Source organism: Cydia fagiglandana, chromosome Z (assembly GCF_963556715.1).
Source record: "Cydia fagiglandana chromosome Z, ilCydFagi1.1, whole genome shotgun sequence".
In the NCBI taxonomy this organism is placed as follows: Eukaryota; Metazoa; Arthropoda; class Insecta; order Lepidoptera; family Tortricidae; genus Cydia; species Cydia fagiglandana.
In genome coordinates, this window is record NC_085959.1 from 29,373,504 (window position 1) to 29,397,003 (window position 23,500).

General features: G+C 37.8%; 1 protein-coding gene across 15 annotated transcripts in view; it reads right to left on the reverse strand.

Moving 5' to 3' along the window:
* LOC134678878 (E3 ubiquitin-protein ligase hyd) overlaps positions 1–22,543 on the reverse strand; it is a 43,091-nt gene extending 20,548 nt beyond the window's left edge. For 14 of the 15 annotated variants that reach the window (XM_063537618.1, XM_063537615.1, XM_063537608.1 and 11 more), the window contains exons 1-16: positions 22,258–22,543; positions 18,399–18,748; positions 17,374–17,528; positions 16,842–17,065; positions 16,031–16,197; positions 15,608–15,798; positions 13,170–13,320; positions 10,592–10,727; positions 10,331–10,488; positions 9,514–9,656; positions 9,000–9,162; positions 8,478–8,671; positions 4,000–4,185; positions 3,312–3,485; positions 2,383–2,571; positions 109–220 (exon numbers count right to left, since the gene is read on the reverse strand). In XM_063537618.1, the coding sequence (XP_063393688.1) occupies positions 109–220; positions 2,383–2,571; positions 3,312–3,485; positions 4,000–4,185; positions 8,478–8,671; positions 9,000–9,162; positions 9,514–9,656; positions 10,331–10,488; positions 10,592–10,727; positions 13,170–13,320; positions 15,608–15,798; positions 16,031–16,197; positions 16,842–17,065; positions 17,374–17,528; positions 18,399–18,748; positions 22,258–22,319 (2,755 nt within the window). In that variant the 5' untranslated portion in view covers positions 22,320–22,543. The remainder of the gene's footprint in view (positions 1–108; positions 221–2,382; positions 2,572–3,311; positions 3,486–3,999; positions 4,186–8,477; positions 8,672–8,999; positions 9,163–9,513; positions 9,657–10,330; positions 10,489–10,591; positions 10,728–13,169; positions 13,321–15,607; positions 15,799–16,030; positions 16,198–16,841; positions 17,066–17,373; positions 17,529–18,398; positions 18,749–22,257) is intronic. The other variant, XM_063537610.1, reaches the window with a different exon arrangement.
* Between the last annotated feature and the right edge of the window lie 957 nt (positions 22,544–23,500).

Genomic DNA, 23,500 nt, shown 5'->3' on the forward strand with positions numbered 1-23,500 from the left:
ATAGCGTGATATTGTAGGTACATAATGCTGTCATAGTTAAAACCTAACAATAACGCGATGCCTGGCTTCAATGCATGAGAAAATTTTGAGAAATAAACAATGACTTACTGGTGACGTCCGATTCCAACTGGTGCAGTAGTTGACGAATTCCATCAAGATCGCAACGTAATACACGCGGCATCATCAGTTGTGGCTCCGGTACCAAAATAATAAGCGCCACCTACAATTTGGATATAGTTGATTACGAATTATTAGGAACGTAAGGCTTGTTCATTAAAAGAAAATAGACGTAGTTAAAATTCAGATTTTTAATTGTCACTTCTTTGTCACTTCGTAGCAGTGAACGAATATACAAGGAAACATTCTGTCCGCTCAATTATGACCCAACGTAAACTACCCCGCGATAGGCGGTACTTACAAACTGCTCGATTGGCAACCTCAGTTCGACCGAGTTGACAGTCAGTGACAAATGGCTAAATTGGTTTATAAAAACAACGTTTTTTTATAACTAAAAATGGCTTCATGTGTCTGGAAGTGGTGCAGAAGTTACTCTGCTCATACCAAAGCCATTGGAATCACTTTTCACATGTAAGTAAACAGATAAATTCACTAAAATTTGGAATAAATATGACGACATTTTTTCAATATTACCGTGCTAAGCTAAAACGTAACACCTGCATACTACTTTCATAATAACATACGACTTTTTAAATTACGAGGATAATAGGGATGATGTTATGCTAAATGAAGTAGACAATTTTATTAACTTAGTTTGATTTAGGTATCCTACATATTGTAATAAATTCCTTCTTACATATTTACTTATATCATTATTTTTTCTTTCATGGGATGGAGGTATAAAAACTACCTAGTTATTTCAAATTACCTAATTATCAAATTTCGTATTATAAACTGAAATAATATATAGTAGTGTTTCTACTTGATAAAAACAAATTAAAATATTTCCTGGAAAATAATTTAATTTGTTCAAATACTTCATAGTAAATTTCGTATTGTTATTCTAGTATTTGTTATGTTACGTTCCATTTAGATTCCCTTAAGATCCTATTCGCAGAGAACTATGGACAAAAGCTGTCCAATTAGAAAGACATGAAATTGATTGGATGCCTGACACGATCTAGAATATGATCTATTCATTTCAAAGATGAAGATTTCCACTTGTCAGAAAAAGGGTTCACGACTTTACGCAGCTTAATAAAACTGCTTTACCGATTTGTACCCATGAGATAAATATACCCGGTCTCCTATATGTAAATATGTTTTTTCTGTCACTCTTTCAATGAATTAGTTTATCAAATACACACATTATGAATATGTTGATCATTTGAAGCCACCCTCTGCTGTCACGACTATATGCTACGACCAGGTACTCTCTCAAGCCATTTTCGTCAGCAGAAAAGAGCGCCAAATTTAGAAAATGTAAGCGCGCGACGGTTATGGTCCCATACAAAATTTTAATTTTGCGCCTTTTTCTACTGACAATCTTGCTTGACCGGTTATATATATATAAAATATTTCCATTGGAACTGAAAGTGGGGATGAGCCTTTATCGTGTCTCCGCCTGTTCAAAAATTTTTGACCCGATTCGTGTACCCATGTAAATTTTGCAGGCTGAATAGCCTGTCCGATTTCTAAGATCAAGCTCGCCATAGATTTACTATACTTGATCTTGATCTTAGAAAAACTGACAGACTATACCTGAACGTGACTTCGCTCTGCCATACAGATTGATAATAAAATATACCAAAATGTAAAAAATACTTATAATAGCGGAATACATTTATACAACAATGAATATTTTACTTATGTTGAGTTAGTCTGTTATATTTTTAAATTTTAACTAGTTATCTTTTAATTGCATTAAATTATTATACGTGAATTATTGGTTCTTCAATGTATTGCATAAACCTATCCCTGTCCAAGTCATATTCTCATCAAATATGAACCGCGGACTCTCAGCGGCCAGTACGTACAGCAAGAAGGTTATTAGCGGATTAATGTCGCTGATTGGTAGTTATTGAGGTTATATGCATTTCATCTACACTTAGCTATGTACATTTGTGTAATAGAGATGACTATTATTCCGTTTACCAGCTTCGATTACAGGCTCTGTAAACGTATCGTCTTATTTAAATGTAGGCGTAATTGTGTATGTGTGCTAATTTGTGCCGAGAATTTGAATGGCAATGTTCCCAAAGGCGGTTTCCTTGTATATGCCTTCGCTGCTTCGTAGGGTCATAGCCTAGCTAGCGATAAGGCGTACGAATTGTAAGCTGCGAAGATTGCGGATTCGAACCCAAATAAATTTGCGTCAGCGCGCTATTTTTGAGACCCCATAGAGAGAGAGAGAAACGTAAATACCTGCGACTTCAGTGCAGTGTGATGTGTGTGATGCGTGCCGTGCGGGTACAGCGGCAGCGCGTGCGCGGCCAGGGCGCGAGCCGGCGGTAGGTTAAGCGGCGGCGGCTCGCGCACCATCCCCACGCAGTCGCGCGCGATCGGGTACAGCGCACCGTTGCCGTCCAGCATCATCACCACCGGTTCGCTACCCTGCATACCAAACTTTTGCTCGTAAAACAACGCTAACGATAGTGTTCATTTTAATTGTAGCCCTGTATTCCAACAACTGTTTATAAAATAATCAGTGGCTATTATTAACCGTACTCGGAGATGACTAAGATATAGATATGTTTAGCCTAGTTCGGTCACTTATGCACATACGTATAGCGCTATTTGTAAACCTTATTGTCAAATGAAGCTCGATAAAGCTCTATATCTATATATTTTAATGTTTCGTAAATGTTACACATGTAATGATGCAAAAATCTGGTTCAGGTTAACATGTAAACAAAGGAACAGTAAGAAACAGACTGCACATAAGCGTAAACCCACAAAGCGCCGGAGGACCTTACCAGTCACCCAGTCAGTCGTAAGGCCGATCTTTTAAAACACACTTCTAAAACCTAATTTTATTAATTCCCTGTCTTTCACAGACCTAAAGTCTTATGTTCCTGCCGCTATAAGTCAAATGAAAATACAAAATCAAGATGTCAACGAGCTGCAAGTTAGCATGGCAACTGTCAAAGGTTTACATAGATGACGCCATCATAGCTTGCTCTTTTTCTATGAGATTCGTCTTAAAGGGCTGGCATCCAGGGTATTAAAAAAAACAAAAATTTGACACAAATATAAGGATTGACAGGGCAAGCTATGATGGCGCCCTCTGCTAAAAACTTCCACCGGCCAACCCCATTCATTGATTAAGTGGTAGAGGCTAGTGTTGTATTTACCTCAGCAGCGGTGGCGAGTTGAATCGCTTGGCCGTTGGAGTGGCCAAGGAGGGCCCCGTGGTCGGTAGGGAAGGCGCTGTCGGTGAGAGCGCGCGTGGCACCTACTGCGTACACGGCGTAGGCCAGCGCGCCGCCCGGCCTGCGGACTACAGCGTGAACGCCGCGCCCGTCCACCTGGTCAAGGATAGGTCAAGATATAGATCCCACTAGCAGTAATGATCAATTATTCTCTCGTTATCAGTTATATTAGGTATGTATGAGGAGCGACTGCTAACTACGAGATGTGGTAGTGCGCAAAATAAAATAAAAAACCTAGTTAAAAGTTATAAACATTTCTTGCCAAACCAAAGGCGGCACAGCACTTAACACAGTCTTTACTGGACAATGGATATGTACAACAAGTTTCTAATATTAACGGATATAGACGCGTATGTATAACTTGTATCACGTAAAAGTTAACACTCTGTATATAAGCTCTAATTTTTTTTTTCAAGCAACATTCAACTCAAGACATTGCACTTTAAAAATTCTTTGTAATTGATTTATTTTTCGTTTTACTTTCAGTATAAGGGTGCTTTTGTTATTACCGACCAGACTCTGAGGAGTAAATGAATATGTAGGTTATACTTACTGGCTGAACAACTTTAACTAAGGGGTCAACCCCGAAATCGCGAAAGCGGATACTTACAGCAATAGAAATAACTTGGACGTCAGCCGGAAGGGCAATCTTCCTGGGCGAGCGCTGCAGGCAGTCAGGGCCGCGAGGGCCTGCCGTGCCGGAGCCCCACTTCACGGCCACCAAGTCATCTTTACGCACTAAACGGCAGTCTTGAAGTAAAGCCGTCCAATCTTCAGGCGCTGATGGTACCACCTCCTGTTTATGTAAGTACACGTATACGTTAACTACCATGAGTACGAGAGAAGAACTATTTGTTTATAGACTATTATATAAATAAAGGTCAATATGGAGAAGAATGGCATTTAATTTCTTTTGTTGGGAAGACCGTCACAGGGCACTAACTCTCGTATGTGTAAACTAGCTGTTGCCCGCGACTTCGTCCGCGTGGAATCTTATCTTCAACATTTTACATCTTTAGTACCTATAATTTTTATATCCAAGCAATGTTGAAATTAAGTAAGTACTTTTCTTTTTTAGCAAGGTGTATGAAGTTTTAAGTCAAGTGGATTTTGATGCTGGTTGCTGAAATTACTTTTCTTGTATTCTCATAATAGGTACCTATGCCCTTATACAAAGATTCAAGTTCCGCACTCACAAAATATCTGATATCCATACAAACTTTCAACCCCGTTTTCACCACCATAGGGATGAATTTTCAAAAACGCTGAAATTAGTTTTCTTGTATTTTAATATAATACCTTTTTACAAAGTTTCAAGTTCCTAGCTTCAAATAAAATTTGCACCTGAAGACGAACTTTCATCCCCTTTTTAACCCCCTTAGGGGTTGAATTTCCAAGATCGTTGCATTAACTTTTTTTTTGTAATCGGCTATTATGCCTTTCTAAGAATTTTCAAAGCATTTGTAATGGATTTAAACTTTGAAACCCATTTTAACCCTGTTAGGGGATGAATTTTACAAAACGCTGAAATTACTTTTATTGTCTTCTAATAGTATCCCCAAATACAAAGATTCAAGTCCCGCGCTCGAAAAAATGTTTGCTATCCATGCAAACTTTCAACCCCTTTTTCACCACCTTAGGGGATGAATTTTCAAAAACGCTGAAATTAGTTTTCTTGTATTTTAACTTAAAACGTTTTTACAAAGTTTCAAGTTCCTTGCTTAAAATAAAATTTGCACCCGCAGACGAACTTCCATCCCCTTTTTAACCCCCTTAGGGGTTGAAATTCCAAAAACGTTGCAATCACTTTTTTTTTGTAATCGGCTATTATGCCTTTCTAAGAAGTTTCAAAACCATTTGTAATGGATTTGAAACTTTCAACCCCTTTTTAACCCTGTTAGGGGATGAATTTTACAAAACGCTGAAATTACTTTTCCTGTCTTCTAATAATATCCCTAAATACAAAGATTCAAGTCTCACACTCGAAAAAATGTTTGATATCCATACAAATTTTCAACCCCTTTTTCACCACCTTAGGGGTTGAATTTTCAAAAACGCTGAAATTATTTTTCTTGTATTTTAATAATATATCTTTTAACGAAGTTTCAAATTCGTAGCTCAAAATAAAACTTTAACCCCATACAAACTTTCATCCCCTTTTTAACCCTGTTAGGGGATGAATTTTACAAAACGCTGAAATTACTTTTATTGTCTTCTAATAGTATCCCCAAATACAAAGATTCAAGTCCCGCGCTCGAAAATTTTTTTGATATCCATACAAACTTTCAACCCCTTTTTCACCACTTTGGGGGATGAATTTTCTAAAACGCTGAAATCAGTTTTCTTGTATTTAAATTTGATACTTTTTTACAAAGTTTCAAGTTCCTAGCTTAAAATAAAATTTGCACCCGAAGACGAACTTTCATCCCCTTTTTAACACCCTTAGGGGTTGAATTTCCAAAAACGTTGCAATCACTTTTTTTGTAATCGGCTATTATGCCTTTCTACGAAGTTTCAAAGCATTTGTAATGGATTAAAATTTTCAACCCCTTTTTAACCCTGTTAGGGGATGAATTTTACAAAACGCTGAAATTACTTTTCCTGTCTTCTAATAATATCCCTAAATACAAAGATTGAAGTCCACCACTTGAAATTTTTTTTGTTATCCATACAAACTTTCAACCCCTTTTTCACCACCTTAGGGGATGAATTTTCAAAAACGCTGAAATTAGTTTTCTTGTATTTTAATAATATATCGTTTTACGAAGTTTCAAATTCCTAGCTTAAAAGAAAACTTTAACCCTTTGACCGCCGTTGGCATGTATACAAGACAACGATAGAACGATACACTGGCGCCGCTGTCTTGTATACAAGACACAAATTCAACCGCTCGGTAAATGTGAAAAAACATCAATTGTAGCATTTTTTACACTCGTGTTAATGTTTTAGGTCTTTGATTTTTAAAATAATTGCATTCAAAGCAGATAAATAAATCCATTCTTTTATAATAAGGCAATCAAAAAAATTGCTCCAGTTTTCAACGTTTTTCATGTTCCTCGTCGCCGTTGTCTTGTATACAAGACAGCTAGGGATGGGAATGTTAACTCGATATGAGAATATTAGAGATGCAACGGATAGTTGTTTGGCCGGATACCGGACCATCGGCCGAATATCCGGTATCCGGTCGCCGAATATTAGGACAGCAGAGCTGCACCTACATTTCGGTTTTTCAGGTGCGCATTTTGCAGTTTTAACCTGTTTCTAAGTGAACGTTCGCGCGGACACATTTCTAGGTTCGAAATGAGTGCGCGTGCAAGTCAGTGGAATCTCTAAATTGTTTTAAAATAATAAACAAGTACGATTATGACCATGACTGTTTCTTAAATCCAATTTTTTTACTCCGAAATCAAGCAATGGTACTGTCCGGTATCCGGCCGGATAATAGGGCACTATCCGGTATCCGGCCGGATATTAAAATACTGGCCTGATAGGCCGGATACCGGATAGTAACCGAATATCCGGCGCATCTCTAGAGAATATTCAAAATAAACATCAAGTGGCCAATCTGGTTTTATTTAAGCATTTGAACACCTGTTAAATGCCAATTGGTGATAACTAGTAACTAGAATACGTTAAACGAGAGAGAGACAGGCATAACTATAGCTGGAGTTCAGGGAACTGGAACTCAGCTGTCCATAGTAGAGTCAGATAAGTAAATCTGTCCTTGTGGTCTATTTGCAGAACAAATGATTCATTTTGAGATGATAGTGTAGTGGGGAGTGATACCCTGCAGTGACCGCTTCGCACAAGAATGGTACCTACAGGCAGACGCTCGGACTAGTCAGTGTCGCCTAACTATGAGAATGTTATGTATTTGAAATTGACGAAAAATTATTATGGTAGGGGTGTAATACGGGAACTGACAAGCTCTTCTAAGGAACATGTCGAATGTGAAACATGCATTCCCGAACATTTCTGATCCCCACCCTTTTCCAATATTATTGTTCTTCACTCATTGACAATTCAACCCACGTGTCATTTTCCCCAATGCAGTTCCGGTACATTTATATTATCGACACACGATGCGCGGCTCTAACCTAACGCTTATAAAGTTTACGTACCGACAAGCGCTTACGCTGTTGACCTAGAGACTATTATTACTTAATCCGCGCGGAAACGGTCCTTGTCGGTCTGCACTGTGGGCAGTCCATGCGCGCCGTTGTCATGTATACAAGACTTCTCGTAGAGCCTAGTGCGGTGATATTACGTCATAAATCGATATTGTTTAGTGGTTGTTTTTAATGATAAAGACCTTTATTTTTAACATTGTCGTGTGTAAAAAATATGTTAATTTTTGGCATTCTCGAAATAAATTAAAGTTGGTTAAGAACAAAGCCAAATTGAGAAGATTTTTACCATAAATTGTAAATATCGATATCACAATTTGCAATCCCTAAACTTTTTATTAGTTGTTTACTTAAAATTTACTCTGGCGTGTGAGTGAGCGTCTTTGCGGACTAGGTCCGGCGGCCAAAAGGTTAACCCCATACAAACTTTCATCCCCTTTTTAACCCCCTTAGGGGTTGAATTTCTCAAAATCGCTTCTTATCTCTTGTACACTTTATAAATGCAATCTGGTGTGCAAATTTCAACTTTCTGGCTTTAGTAGTTTCGGCTCTGCGTTGATGAATCAGTCAGTCAGGACACTTGCATTTATATATATAGATAGATAGATAGATAGATAGATGTACAAACAGCAATACTCCTTAACTGTACATAAGTGGACCTTATTAAGTTATTACAAAAGGCATAAAGTCCACCGATAAACAGTTAACAGTGTGGGCGTTAGTACGCTCAGATACAGTTTGAAAGGATGAGCATGGCTCCTTCTGCTTTGCTACCTTCTGTAAGTAGAGTATGTGTACAAACGCAAAAGTTAGGAGCGTTATAAGAGCTGGTAGACGGTCTTGTCCGCATTGACCATATGTCTTCGGGACCCCAGCTTATATACTCGTAGGATGCAATCGGGAAATCGCTAAGATGATGAAAACACAATGCAAATGAGTAGCATAGAAAAAAATAAGGTACCTTGCCGTCTTTGCCAACAACCGGGAACCGAACGGCCGCGTAGGCGCCGTCCACCTTCAGGACGCGTCCGAGCGGCACGCTCTTGACGTCCTCAAGGAACACGACCTCTTTCAGCGGCCATTCCTCCTCGTCGCGTTTGGACCCGTCGTTCGATGAACCCTCCTCTCCACGGAAAGTCACGCGTTTGGCACGCTCTATATACACGTTATTCGTTACTAATATCATAAGGCAAACCTTATATAATATATAATGTCAAAACAACGCAATGCTTTATACAATTTCGAGTTACGTCAGAACTATATAAATACTTAAGGATTAAACATTTTTAATATGCATTCTGCACTTACTAGAGACAACATCTTGAAAGACTGCCTACGTCAGCATGTTTATATTTGGGAGATCACTAGATTGTGTCATTGAGATTTTTTAGTAAGGTCATACTTATAGTAAAGAAATATTACAAATGAATCGGAGTTTCTGTCAGTGTTAGGTAAGTGACAATAGTAAAAATTGTCTCCTTACTATGAGAGGTGCTAGTATCACTGCAAGTGGACGAGGCCGGACTGGGCGGTGGCGGCATGTCGAGCCGGTCTGCCATGTCTTTGTTGCTGTCCTTGCCTGCGTCCTTACTGGCACTGCTAGATGATGAGGCTTTCACTGATGACACTGTTAGCGGCGACTGGTTCTGGAGTAAAAAAGTTCTTACAATCATTGTTACATACAACACGAGCATGAATCTCACTATTGACTCCAACACAAAGTTCAACTGTGGCATGGTAACCCTAATAGATCACTATGATTCGTTTTTTTATGACTTAAGTGTTTGGTGAAAATCGATTTAGAACTCCATAAAGCATCAACTGTCTTCCAGAGGAAGGAATCTGAACAATCAATTATAATTTGATATGCTGCTAAACCAATTCAATTCCTATCAATTCAATATCAATTTGCAATTGTTTCTAGAATATGGTAAACTTAACCTGGTTGTTTTTATAAAAACAAATGTTAATTCAGTGTATGATTCAGCACCACTTACTTGTAAATCTCTCTTGTCCTTGTCTGAAAGCGAGCGATCCGGTTGCGGTGGGGGCAACAGTTTAAATCGACAAGTGTCCGAGATATTCCAGGCAGCATTTTGAAGCACACCAACTTTAGGTACTCCCGTTGACATGTTAAACCCTAAAATGGAAATAAATGTTAAAATTTTTAATGTTTACTCTTTTTTATCAAAAATGCGATGGTTGAAAATAATATAAATGAGTTTCCTAAACCCTTTTAACGCCACGTGTACCGTGCGCGGCGCGTCATCGCGAACCTTGTCGGAATTAGGGAATGCAAATCGGTTATTTTCGGTTATTTTTTGTATGGAAATAATCGGTTATTAACCGAAACCGCGGTTATTTCCATACAAAAAATAACCGATTTGCATTCCCTAGTCGGAATGCCGCGCAACTCAGTTGACGTCCTTGGCATTGAAACGGTTAAAACTGAAAATCATAATTCAAGACCAAAAAAAGTAAGTCAATGTTGCCACTGCAATAATTTGTTTGTAGAATAGTAAATTCCTTTTTATAAAAAAACACGCTAAGATAATTTATTTATTGGTAATTTTACGTCTACGATTTAAACAAGTTCTTTTATTTACTTATTTTTACATAAATACAAGGCGCGCTAGTAAAAAGTGGCAACATTGTCTTACTTTTCTTGGTCTTGAATTACGATTTTCAGTATACAGGAGTTGCAGTATAAATGCCAGGGCTGTCAACACCGCTGCCTACTGGCCATCCATCGTATAAAAAAGGAACCTCAACACGAAAAGAAGAAGAAGTATAAATGGTAGATTGTGTACTGACCAACAGCCCCCGGTTGGTACATGGGAGCGTTCTTCATGGTGACGCTCTGTCCAGCCTGCAGGTCCTGCGGCGCCGCGGACGAGTGCCCGCGCTGCTTGCGAGACCGCGCTCGGTGCTTCTCCCACAGGCGGGCGCGCTGACCCAGGGGCAGGACCCCCCTGTTCAACATTACATTAACATATAATATTTTCATCATTAGGGCTAGGACACAATATACTACGCGATGTTGTATGCAACATGCATACAAAAATGCATACTTACCACCAATAAAGCGCTCCTGATTCCAGTCTAGCAACAGTGTACAGCGAGCACACGTGCAGTGATATAGCCCTGTCGGAGCCAAACTCCGAGAATGTCTGTAGAGGATGCTCTAAGCGGGATGCGCCTAGTGCATGCGCTGGAAGGAAATATTATGTTAAAATATATAAACGCAACAATTAGGATTGTTCATTTTTTTTCAAATGTTCTATTTCGAAAACCATTTCGAGATATAAGGTTTTTAAACAGTTTCCGACATTTGCTGCGACATAATAATTGAGGATTGAAGATATTTCAACAAATATCCTTATGACCTTAGTTTGACCTTCTCCTGGGCTGAATGTAAAGTCATTGCATAATAAAAGTTATCGAACCATAGTAAATAAATCCGTCACTCACGTATTGTCAAAGTTATCATTGTCATCGATTGTCATAACAAAATTTTTCAGTTAAACCGCTGCGCTTGTTTGTTACAATTTGATTTATAATTAATGCCTAAACAGTAGATTTCATTGCTTAATAATATATCAAAAACCTTGTTCCTATGTGTGGGAATGATTCACAAAAATAATAGTTCGAATCCACGAAGACCTACGACGTGAAAGATGGTGCCGTGAATTAAACTTGGAATACCTACCTACTTCACGTGTTACACACAGTATTGCTGTGAGAATCACGTCGATGTAAGTATAAAATTAATATTAATTTACTACAATTAAGTATTTAAAAGCTCACTTTATTGGTAGGGTCCTGGTATCTATTTATTTTCTGTGGTAATGTAGCCAGAGTATCAAAAGGCAAACCGTTAAACAGAGATGGTGCCTACTAGAAAGAAGGAATATACAAGAATACATAGCCATACTCAATATTCAGCCTGAAACTGCTTTAAAAAGATATAATTTCTAATTTCCAGGTACATGTTGCAGTTCAAGCTGCTGGTATCATGGTGGACAAGACTTAATAAAGAGTTGTGAATAATAAAACATGTTTTTGTTTACCTACTTTTTTATTAATTTGGGAAATATGTTATAATATGTTTCCAAAAAAAATAGTAACTTTACATTAAATGTATGTTTATCATGTTCTGCACGAGCATCTGACAATGATGGCTTCTTGTTGACCATCCAGAAGAGAAGTGTATGGTTTGTTATTTACTCTGTTCCCAGGCATTATTTACGGTCGTAAAGTATTACGACGATTAATAATTAATATGACGTTCGTTTCAATACAAAATGCTCAACTTTGTTCTGGGCCCAAGTGCAGTTACATATCTCACAGCTGTATCTAAATAGGAATCACGATGACCTGAAATAATAGGATATAATTAGCAAAATTGGCATGTTCCTAATATAGTAATATAAGTATGTAGTACAATATCCAAACAATGGTGACAAGCCGGTAGAAAGCACCCACTGGGTGCTAAGCTACCTTTAGCAATGGACGCTTGTAACGATTTTATGAATCCAATCTTCTTACAAATCGAATCAGTTAAAATATATATGATGTAGGTAACTTACATTTGTATTTTTGCTCCCTTGATTTCAGCCAAGTTATGGTTGGAGTTGGATGCTATATGGATACATACTCCAATAAAACTAAGTTATATTATATAACTTAGGCAGATTTCTGGAATCAGCTTTCTCAAATTTATAGCGTAGGTATTTTGAAATTAATGATTCAAAATAAACGAGTTTTCCATTCCAGGCGATTGTTATTTATAGAAACACGTGACACTGACATTGTCGACAGGTGACATTACAATCAATTGACAATGACAACTATTTTTTTAATGCTTGTTGTTGCTTGTGCATTATCCTAATCAGCCGACGACATGTAATTTACGAGAAGTCGTATCTCATATTTTCAATAAATTATAAATATTCAACCGAGCCACGAATTACTAAATCATTCAAATTGGTATCTTAAATTAACCTATATTTTCAGAAAATAAAATAAAAATGGGGGTCTAAAAAAAATGAACAATCCTAATTGGTCTTGTTAGGAGGATTATTATGTTATTTCACAGACAAAACATCCTCCAGACTGAGCATAGTCGCGCTACCCCCTCTGCCACGCATACGGTAATTTTACTCCATGTTCGAGTCGAAAGTGTCTTTTTGTGACGTCCGAGTCTTTGAACGGACCAATCACGACACGGGACTTCGCTCACCTCGTCCCGCGCACCCCCGCATTTTTGGCATCATCGGTTGCATGAAATATTTTTATTGCTCTAAACTCAGTCTAGAGGATTCCTAGTCTATGTGTTGATTTCAGTTGCTGGATAGTAATGATGATTCAAAATGAAGTGGTGCCTTTCACGTAAACATACAGTTCAACATATGGTTCAAAAATAGATTTAGGTTCTCATTTGTTACTTCTATTTCCTAGAGTCGTCGAGAGAACATCGTCGAAACAAGTAACCATAATTTTGATATATCATAAATCATAACTACGAAGATCTTCGCCGATATAAATCGCAAATCCAGAAACTAGGGTTAGTATCCTTCTTTTCGGCAACAGAAGATACAACTATTGTGTTTGAGGATGTAAATTAAGAGGTGTTAAAACAAGTGTTATGTACCGATGGATTCATCGAGGAAGGTGGCGATCCTGCCGGTGTCGGTGAGCACGGACACGCGGATGCCGGCCGCGCCGACGCTGACCACGCGCTCGCCGGCCGCCAGCCCCAGCCAGTTGGAACGAGGGTGGTACGCGCATCCCGCACCAGACGCCTTCAACAAACAACAAAAATGCATTATTTGAATTTGGCGAAAAATGTTACGTACCTACAAAAGTCTACCAACATAAAAATGTTACACGATTATGATCAATTAACTAGCGTATAAATAAAATCGCTAAATCAGCTCTGACAATCTCCATGAGATTCAGGAATTTTGCAGTGCAATTAGTTTCTGGTATATAAAAAGAAAATGTTTATTATTTTATTTGAGGGTTTCAATTCGATCGCGCAGATGCTTTAAATCTGTCAGTTAAAATCTATTCGATAACAGCGCCACCTTTAGAGGATATAACCAAACGGAGACGCCTTGTCTGTAATTTTCGGTACAAAACAGTCTGCCGATTTTTGCGGGGGAGGGGTACGTCAAATGCATAGGAAACGTAAAAATAGCCATGTCAGATAAACGTCAGTTAATACAATATATATTCGACAGAGAAGCACGCCTGTTAATGACTACTCCGTTTTGTTATATGTGTCGCTTAACTTCTAACTCGGGTAAATCCATTGGACCCTCTCAGCAAATATCTACCCTATTACGTTTTCTTAATACCAAAATCGCATAATCTGACAGATGGATTTACCCGAGTTTGAAGTTAAGCGACTCATATCCTCTAAGGCGCCACCTGTGTTCAGTATTGAGTTTTTTTTTTAACTTAAATTATTGATTATATCCGAATTGGAGTTAATTAGAATAACAGTGTTATTATGATTTAATGATAAGCATTCAGGGGCGCATATCATTAATTAATTACAATATGAATCAGTGGCATTGCGTTAAACATATCTGTATCTGTGGGTCATAAATAGACCGCGGTGCACAGCAATCGCGTAGTACTTGATAGCAAATATATGAAGTGTATAAGATCAAGAAAAGAGTATGCTCGAAAAGATGGCCCCATCCCTTTGGCCTATACTTGTGTACCTTTTGATATTTGACAATTTTAACATATATCAGTGAAAGAACATGGGTCAAAGTCAAATGGCGTACTAAAAAATAATATTAATTATCCATGTAATATTTCTATTCTTTTAGTTTTAACTATGACTACACAATTCAAGTACTTATACGAAAATAATAAAACTTGAAGTGGTATGATTACAAGCGACATTATATTACATAGTTACTTATTATTTTCAAGAAGGCGTGTATTTTTTTTTGTTTCATAACTTTTTTATTTTGAAAATTTTAGTATTATATTATGCACGTCCATATATCATGACACCTTGCATGACGGCTAAACTACTGAACCGATTTGGATGTAATTTGGTGTAGAAAGCTTAATAAGCTCTAGGGATAGCCATTTATTTTGGAAAAGGGAGAAAGTTGTAATAGGCACACACGGAATACAATGGCAGAGCACACATAGTTGGAATTGTATAAATATTTTATTTTACATACACAAAGAAATACAAGTACGGTCGAAAGTATTAATTTATGACCCATTTCATACCTTGTCACAGTGACAATCAATATGAAAACCACTCGAGAGCTCAAAATGGGTCATAAAACTTTCGACTGTAGGTACGTATTAACCGTGTTATTCATAAACGCGCTACAAACCTCAATCAGCTAATAATCGTTTGTCTTTATCTATCATTTTGACTTATGTATTTGTAATAAAGGGATAAAACACAATTTAACTAAATCAGGCCCGTAAAGTTTTATGAATAAGGGGGTTACTGTTTAACCCTTTGACCAGCCCAATATCAACCTTCGTGTATTCTGACACGCATAGGTGTAGGTGCATACACATAGGCGTGGGGTTGAAAGGGTTCAAAATACATTACATAATTTTTTTTATTTATTGCAAGTGGCTCGCTAAGCAAATACTTTTTTTACATAATTGTCTTGTGGGCAGATGGATATTGTTTATATTGATATAAAATTACAGAAAATGAACGAATCTCAACATTAATTTCTTACATAGAAAATAGATGTTCTTTTGTCCAACTCAATTTCTTTCGCCATGCTCAATTAGTAAATAATTCAAAGGGACTCTCAATAAAGCAATTAAAACAGTAGTTATAACTTACTCCTGAACAGTAAAAGTTAATCTGGGTTTTCATATAGGTATATCAGGAATACAAAATATTACTTTCGTCAGAAACCAACCTACAATAAAATTGTCTCTTTCTCATCCAAAATTAATCAATGTTTGTTGTTAAGAAGATCCTATGGCATAAACGAATACATCGAAATTAGCTCTTACAACCTCTAAGCTTACAACAGACAAATACCTCATGCCTAAAATAGTTACTTAAGAAGTGTAATGACTTACGTCTGTGCGCTGGTAGGGGTGTGCGTCAGCCCAACGCCACTGGTGGAGTTGGCCCTGCGTGGAGATGGCCACGAGCTCGCTGTACGTCGCGGCTATGTGCGTAAATCGGATGTTGCTGTCCCAGTATTCTAACTCCTCGGACACCCAAAGCGGAGATGCAGCCATAGCAGAATCTTTCTTCTTGCTTTCGGCTAAAAAAATGGAGTTGGGTTTTTCATCAGCAATAGAACGATACGAGTTTGATAAAGTACTAAATACATTTAAAACACATTTTCTGTCAATTAGGTTGGTTTTATAAGGTCCATTTGAGAACTTTCTACTCTTATTGGAAGCATACACACAAAAATGGTAAACAAGTTTAGTTACACCATTTAACCCACATGGTATCGCAATAAAATAGTTATTATTTAAGCAAATGATTACTGTTGTCCTTATCCCAGGAGGTGTCGCGAAGCGCGGACTCGAGCCACCTGCGCGGCCCGAAGTACTGGCGGTCGCGCCACCGGCTGAACTCCGACGGGCGCTCCTGCGTCGAGCTGCTGCTCTCGCGGTTCACCGTCCCGCGCCCGCTGTTGTTACCACCACTGCGACTACATTTTAAACATTTTATATTAAAGTTGTCAATAAGCTGATGAGGGAGTCCCTACATAGGACCGGCCGCACCAAGCACAATTCACGACTGATCAACATTACATATGGTGATTTGAAAATTTCTATACAATTTAAACTAGTGAAAGTAGTGAACATTGTAATGGTGTCTGGTGAGAGACGGGTTGGTGCAACCAACCCTTATTGACGCGAAGTCGTATGCCGTCGGTCAAGAAGAGTTTATGTCGGGTCAATGCATTACGACCAAAAAGTCGTAGCTTTTTTTCGGTTTGTGACGGACGTCTACTACTCGTAACTAGTATGGTGTCGAATTCCTCAACCCTATGCCATACTCTAGAAAAACGAGATAACCAAAATAATCTAAAGGCAATTTCCAATAAGTGGAGATGCGACTTGAACGAATTCGCATCAATTAATAGTGTGGGGACTCCCTTCCCGATGCATCTGCACTACATATCTAAGGTAAACTCAAAAGATAACATACGTGCAAAATAATAAGACTTTTAATAAACAACGGGATCGGCGTAAGCATGAGCGTGCCAATAGATCGGGTCGTGATGTAGGTGTAGAACACGTTACAGGCAGGAGTTGTCGGAGAGAGGAGAGCAGAGCGTGGCGGGTGTACCTTCTGATAGCCGCGTACCCGAAGATGTCCTCGGAGAACATCGCGTCGGCGTCGATGATGACCGAGTTGTCCTGCTGCGCCGCGTGGAAGCCGCCGTCCAGCAGCGAGATGAGGTCCTCGGGCACGTAGCCGTCGCCGCCCTCGCCGCTCTCCGGCTCCTCGCCCTCCTCGTCGTCGCGAGACAATAGGTTGTTCACCGCCAAGTTCACGTCAAGGTTTGTACGCTGTAACAATATGATCATATTTATAACTAGCCTATTGAGATTGGCCCACTTTTTAATTTGGGTTTAGGAGACTACTCATAACATAAGGTTAGACGGAATGAAAAATGGTTCTTTATAGAGCAATTTATGTATCACATCAGTAAACTAAAGCAACACTTACTAACTAAAGATATATTCTCATTTAAAGTAGTCAGTATTTACTACGAATTTAAGTATGTAGAGTGTAGAACTCACCTGTAGTTTCTGAAATATCTGTATGATAAAGACTATTGATTACGAAATGAAGTATGTACAAACAGTAGAGTCACCTGTAATTCTCTAACTATAAGGTTTCGGCTCTTGCCCTGCAGGACCACTTGCGCCTGCGTGACCAGGTCCTCGGGCACGAAGGGCGCGGGCACGGACACCACGCGGCCCGAGCCCGACGCGCCGATTATTACGCCCGCGGCGCGGCTCGTGGACCCTGTTCCAAACAGTTTAAACACATATTGATAACCAATAAATAGTAACGTTTTTCTAGTATATTAAAAAATCCATGAGAAAATAGTCGGTTTGAATATTTATTACAATTTTGTCACACAACTCCTTTACAAAGTACAAACCGAAATTATACACGGTGTTTTATAAAACTCCTTTACTTCGGCATACGGCTACGTAAAGTACATTTAACCTTTTCGACGCCGTGTCAAACACAAAAGCTGTCACGCGGACGCCATGTCACCGATGTGTCAAAACTGAAATTGAACTTTATGCATATGCACATAGGTCTATGTTGCTCTGTGGTCTGTGACCGATTAATCAGTCTTTGGCGTTGAACCTGCGGTGTGGATATATAGGTCATTGGCGTCCAAAAGGTTAAGAAAACTACAACATTGAATAGTATAGTCAATTTTTGTCATTTATTATTCATTCGAAATATTTAAATGCTGCATAATATAGAGCTAATATAGTAACAATGCATAATATAGTAGCAGTCGTCGGCAACGTCAAGGGTCTGCTAGGCTTCTTGGCAGAGTTGGGTTGGCAAGAATAGTGCCGCCAACCCACCACGCAAAATAGGCGCATTAATATGACGTCGAGTTGCGGAAACCAAGCCCTCGAGAACCTATAACCTATAGTAACACTGGCATTATATTTAAACCAACCAAACAATTGTAAAGTATGAACGACATAGTACCTATAACATTATATCAAAATTATAGTTTTCAATTGTTTGGTGGATTTAAACATGTATAATGTGTTACAACAACTTAGTTACTTAGCTATACCCCCAAGTAAACGGAGTTTAAAAAGAACTCTGTGTATACACAGCTGTTAACTATCTGGTTCATACCTTGCGAGCTTGTGGCCGTGCGAATGGAATTCCTCATGATACGTGCTCTGGTCCGAGGCTGTTGTCTTGATCCGCAACCACCACCGCTGCCACTTTGCTTCCCCCCACTCGTCCCGCCACCCCCGCTGCCGCCGCCTCCATTTCCGCCGCTCTTGCTAGCGTCAGTTTTGCTCAAGTCCAATCGGTCAGGTATAATAGAAAATGCAGCTCGGCAGATGGTTCCGTCTTCGAGCAAGCAGGCGATGTGGGCCGGGCCCGCGGCCACGGCGCGCACGCCGCGCAACGAGCTCAGCGCCGAGGAGCCGGCGCCGGTCCCGTAACGATTCCATCGTTCTGCTACTTCTTTAAGTCTGTAATGGGAAACTTTTATTCAACCTTTACGCGAAAAACGGAGGTTCTGTACCATTACGCAAAAAACGGCAAATATCATGTTTGTTGTATGGAAGGGGCACCTTATCTAAATAGAATACCATAAAAATTGTCATAATATTAGGAAGAAACCTCTCAGTATTTTTACTTATGGACTTCACCATAATATGCATTAAAATAAGTACCGACTACTACTCAAAGTCCCATAGCAGGGTTTGTTTTAAGGGTACTAAGGGAAAATAAAATACACATTGCCCAGGAAGAACCTGAACGGTTCTTGGTCATATTAAGAAACTGAAAATGTTGTACCTATAAAGATTTCTGAGTTTGACCTAGTGTCAGAAATATTGAAACATTCTTTGAAATAATAGGCTACATTGCTACTAGTCAAATCAGCTTCTTTTTTAGAACTGTCAAAACGATTTGCTAATATGGAATTTATATGAAAACGAATATAGTGACGTCACGGTAAATTCATCTACTTTTTATATTTCAATCAGATTTATTAAATACAAATTGTATTTAAAAATAGCTGTTATCTATGTTTTACTAATAATTATCTGGTGCTTTATTTCGTGCACGGTTTGAAATAATTTATTTTAAGTACAGGAAACATCCCTATTCATGATATTCTTTTTGGTTTCTAAAGTCGTGACACACTTATAACCTTGTAAGACACACTGTACAAAATTTTCCTATTTTTTAATTTGAAACTTGTTACATAAGTAAATTGGGATGAATTAGATTTTTTGAAACAATGGCCCTTTCGTGGGCGTTACGCAAGTAGGCATTGTATTAATACTTTTTGCTTCTATTGAATTCCAGAATAATAGTAACTGAAACAGAAATAATATACAAATATATATTTTGACTTCATTTGGCTTTACTTTAATATTCTTTGCTCAGCCTATTGAATTCAGGAACATAAAATATAAATTCTTCAGTTTCTTCTTGTGTGATAGAAATAATATACACAATGTAACATGAGGAAACCGAATAATTTTAACCACGCATTTCTGAGGTCAAAAGAAAGAAAAAATGTAATATGAGTTTAGGTCAATTTCACCAAAAAAATTTATTTTTGGTTTTGTTTTTTCAATTTTTTTAGTGTATTTGTACATAAAAAATAAATGTTATTGGTAAACTTGTCACTTTAAATTGATTTTTAATTATTTTTTTCGTAAAACCTGCTTTTTGCAAAGTGTTACTTGTCACTTTTTGACACCTATCAATAAGGATATTTAGACTACGTCCCATAGCAGCAACATCACCATCAAAAAGGTCTTTTACACTATGTAACAATAAAAACTTGTTTATTTAAATTAATATTATCTCTGAAACTAGACGAATTACAAAAAATATTATAGGACATATTTGTCTCTATATGATCAGGAATATGCTGTTAAAATTATTCGGTTTCCTCATGTTACACCGTGTATAAATATATAGTTAGATTCATAAACATGTGCAAATTAACATATATATATTAATTGGGGTACCTTTAATTAAAAATAAAATCCTAATGAATAACAGTGAAATTAAACTATTATAGCAATTTTATATATTTATATATTTAACATTGTTATAGCAGCACCTACTGACCACCTATCATGGTTCATGAGATGCAGCATACCAACTAACTAAAAAAGTTGAGATAAATATTCTAAAATTATTTATATACAATAAAAATTGCTAAAGTTAATTTCTGTGAATCAGTTTCACTAGAGGCCAATACTGCCACATCTGCATGCAGGTCCCATACAAATTGCAGTAGAGTTGCATTCCATCTCTATCGGCCCGAAAGGTACAGTTAATTTTTTTAGCATTAGAAATAAGGTAAACAATCTTGATGTGTCTTTTATATGAAAAACACATTTTAAAAATAAGTTACGGCAAATATGTGACAATTATGAATCTAATACAATCATTTATATTCTTTTGCTTTTATAAGTAATAGTCTCTGATTTTTCAAAAGCGTTTTTCAATTAAAAGACATGTCAAGATCGCTTACCTTCTTCCAAGTTCTTTCTAATGCTAAAAAAACCGGCCAAGTGTGAGTCGGACTCGCGTTCCAAGGGTTCCGTACATTACAAAATTTTAAAAAAATGTATTTTTTTATGTGAAACATGAGTGAAATCTCTTTAAAAAATCCATAGGGGTCGGATCAAAAACTAAGTAATTAAGTCCGACTCACGCTTGACTGTACTTTTCTAATAGGTTTTCCTGTCATCTATAGGTATAGACCTATTTGATTTATTTTTTTCAAAAATTTAGACCCAGTAGTTTCAGAGATGAAGGGGGGGGATGGTCATTTTTTGCCTATTCTCTTGAATTACTTTTAAACTGTTTATTCGAAAATTATAAAAAAAAATATTTGAGATCCTTCCAATAAGCTCTTTCATTTGATATGTAACATGATATAGTTTGTAAAACTTTATTTTTTAATTTTCTCATTTACCCCCCAAAAGTGGCCCCCATGTTAATTATTCATTTGTTTACGTTACATGTCCGTATTTGGGTCACAAACTTACATATGTGTACCAAATTTCAACTTGATTGGTTCAGTAGTTCCGGAGAAAATCGGCTGTGACAGACGGACAGAAAGACAGACAGACGCACGAGTGATCCTATAAGGGTTCCGTTTTTTCCTTTTGAGGTACAGAACCCTAAAAACGAACTATACTAAAAAATTAGATGGTTACAATGTTGATTTTTCTAGACTAATCCATATACATTATCAAACTGCACAACGGGACTTGATCGCGTATTTAAGTTTTAAGATTTACCTCCGACGTTCAATCCATATACAGTTGTTATTATTTAACTAATAGTTTGCAGTGTTAAATTAGTAGAATGGAAAATATTGACAGGTGCTTCATTAATCTGATGACTAACATAAATTATGACACTGCAGTCCTTAAACAGCACTGAATCACAAGACACTAGCTAAGAATTACTCAATATTTCTAAACTACTGTTAATCAAAAAGTGTTTTCTTTGTACCTGTAATGTAATGGTATTGACTGATGATAGTAGGTATAAACAAGTAGGTGTTTGATAAAAATAATGTAAATAATTGTAATTTGCATTTTTCTGATCTTAAGTATAACAGTTATTAGAAGAAGCAATTATTAAGAATTTTGCAGGTAGGAGAGCTAATATTTTATGACTATTTATCATAGTGTCTAGTCATACAGTGATGATTATAGATTTAACGAATATCTCGCGATATGACCCCACTCATTAACTTATTACGCCATCATTTGTGAATAAATCGTGTAGTAAATCGACTAGATAAAACACTGCCCATTTTGATGGGACGGACATCTTAGTGCGACAATATTTACGAAAGCATGAAAACGTGGCCTTCGTTGATTTTGCTATAATCCAAGCCATATTTCGGAAATATTAACATAGGCAGAAAATATCGCAGTTCTTCAGATATTCATAATGGAGTCGTATAAAAGCACTTATTCTAAAATATGCTTACCTGTCTATCAATTGATCCTCAGTGCCAGGCAAAGGATGGACCATAAAATGCATTGTAGACATTTCCAAAGGTCCTGTTCTGTGCTTACAATAGATTATCTTGGTTAATTTTCAACATTTGTCGAAATTCATTGAAATAACACGATACTGCCATACCCAAGAGAACACCGCCATCTAAAATACTTTAGCAGCCACCATTGTTCTCGTGGTTTCTTTCGTGATCGTTTCTCGTTGTCGTTCTCGACTCAAATACATGTGAGGCGGTGCGTGACGGAAAAAGAAAGAAAATATCAACATGGCAACTAAAGCGCAAGTACCTGTAGGTTGGCAGTAGAATTTTAAAGCTATTATGCATTGTCAAACTTGTGCGAAATTTGTTTATTCCTATATATTAATAATATTATTATATATTTATCGGAGCTATTGGTTTTTATTTATAGAATTAGGTATGAGATTTACAATTAATTAATAAAACAGATAAAACGTTATTATATAAATCAATCATTAACGCCGTAATAGACAGGCGTACAGGACCGCAAACTTGGTCCGGACGGACAACAGCACCGGACTGCGACCTTAGTGTGGTCAAAATACCTCTCTCGCTCTCACTTATGGCCTAGTGAGTATTATATTATATTATATTCTTTGCTTATGGCTGAGTTTATGGAGTGTAGAAGTAAGCCTCTCTACCTTCCATATATATATAAAGTTGGTCAAGTAGATCTTGTCAGTAGAAAAAGGCGGCAAATTTGAAAATACAGGCGCGAAGGGATATCATCTCAAAGAAAATTAGAATTTCGCGCCTTTTTCTACTGACAAGATTTGCTTGACCATCTATAGCTGAGTTCTTAAGAGCCGTAACACACTACCGCACCGCACCAAGGTCATTGTGGGATGCACCCATAAGTAAGAGGGAGAAAGAGATATCGCTTTCTCCCTTTTACTTATGGGTGCGTCCCACAATGACCTTGGTGCGGTGCGATAGTGTGTTAGCTACTTAACGGCCTTACGGACCACCTTTCACACGAGCGAACGTGCGCTTCGTCTCGTGTGGTCATCTAGACATAAGCCTCCTCTACACTCGTGCGCGAATCGCGGCGCGAAGCCGCGAACGCGAGTGTGGCGTCGATTTTCGCAGACAGCGAAATCGACTCCACACTCGCGTTCGCGGCTTCGCCCGCGATTCACGCGCATAGTCTGGAGGGGGCTTTATGAGGGACTCAGTTTTCCGAGACGGAGCAATA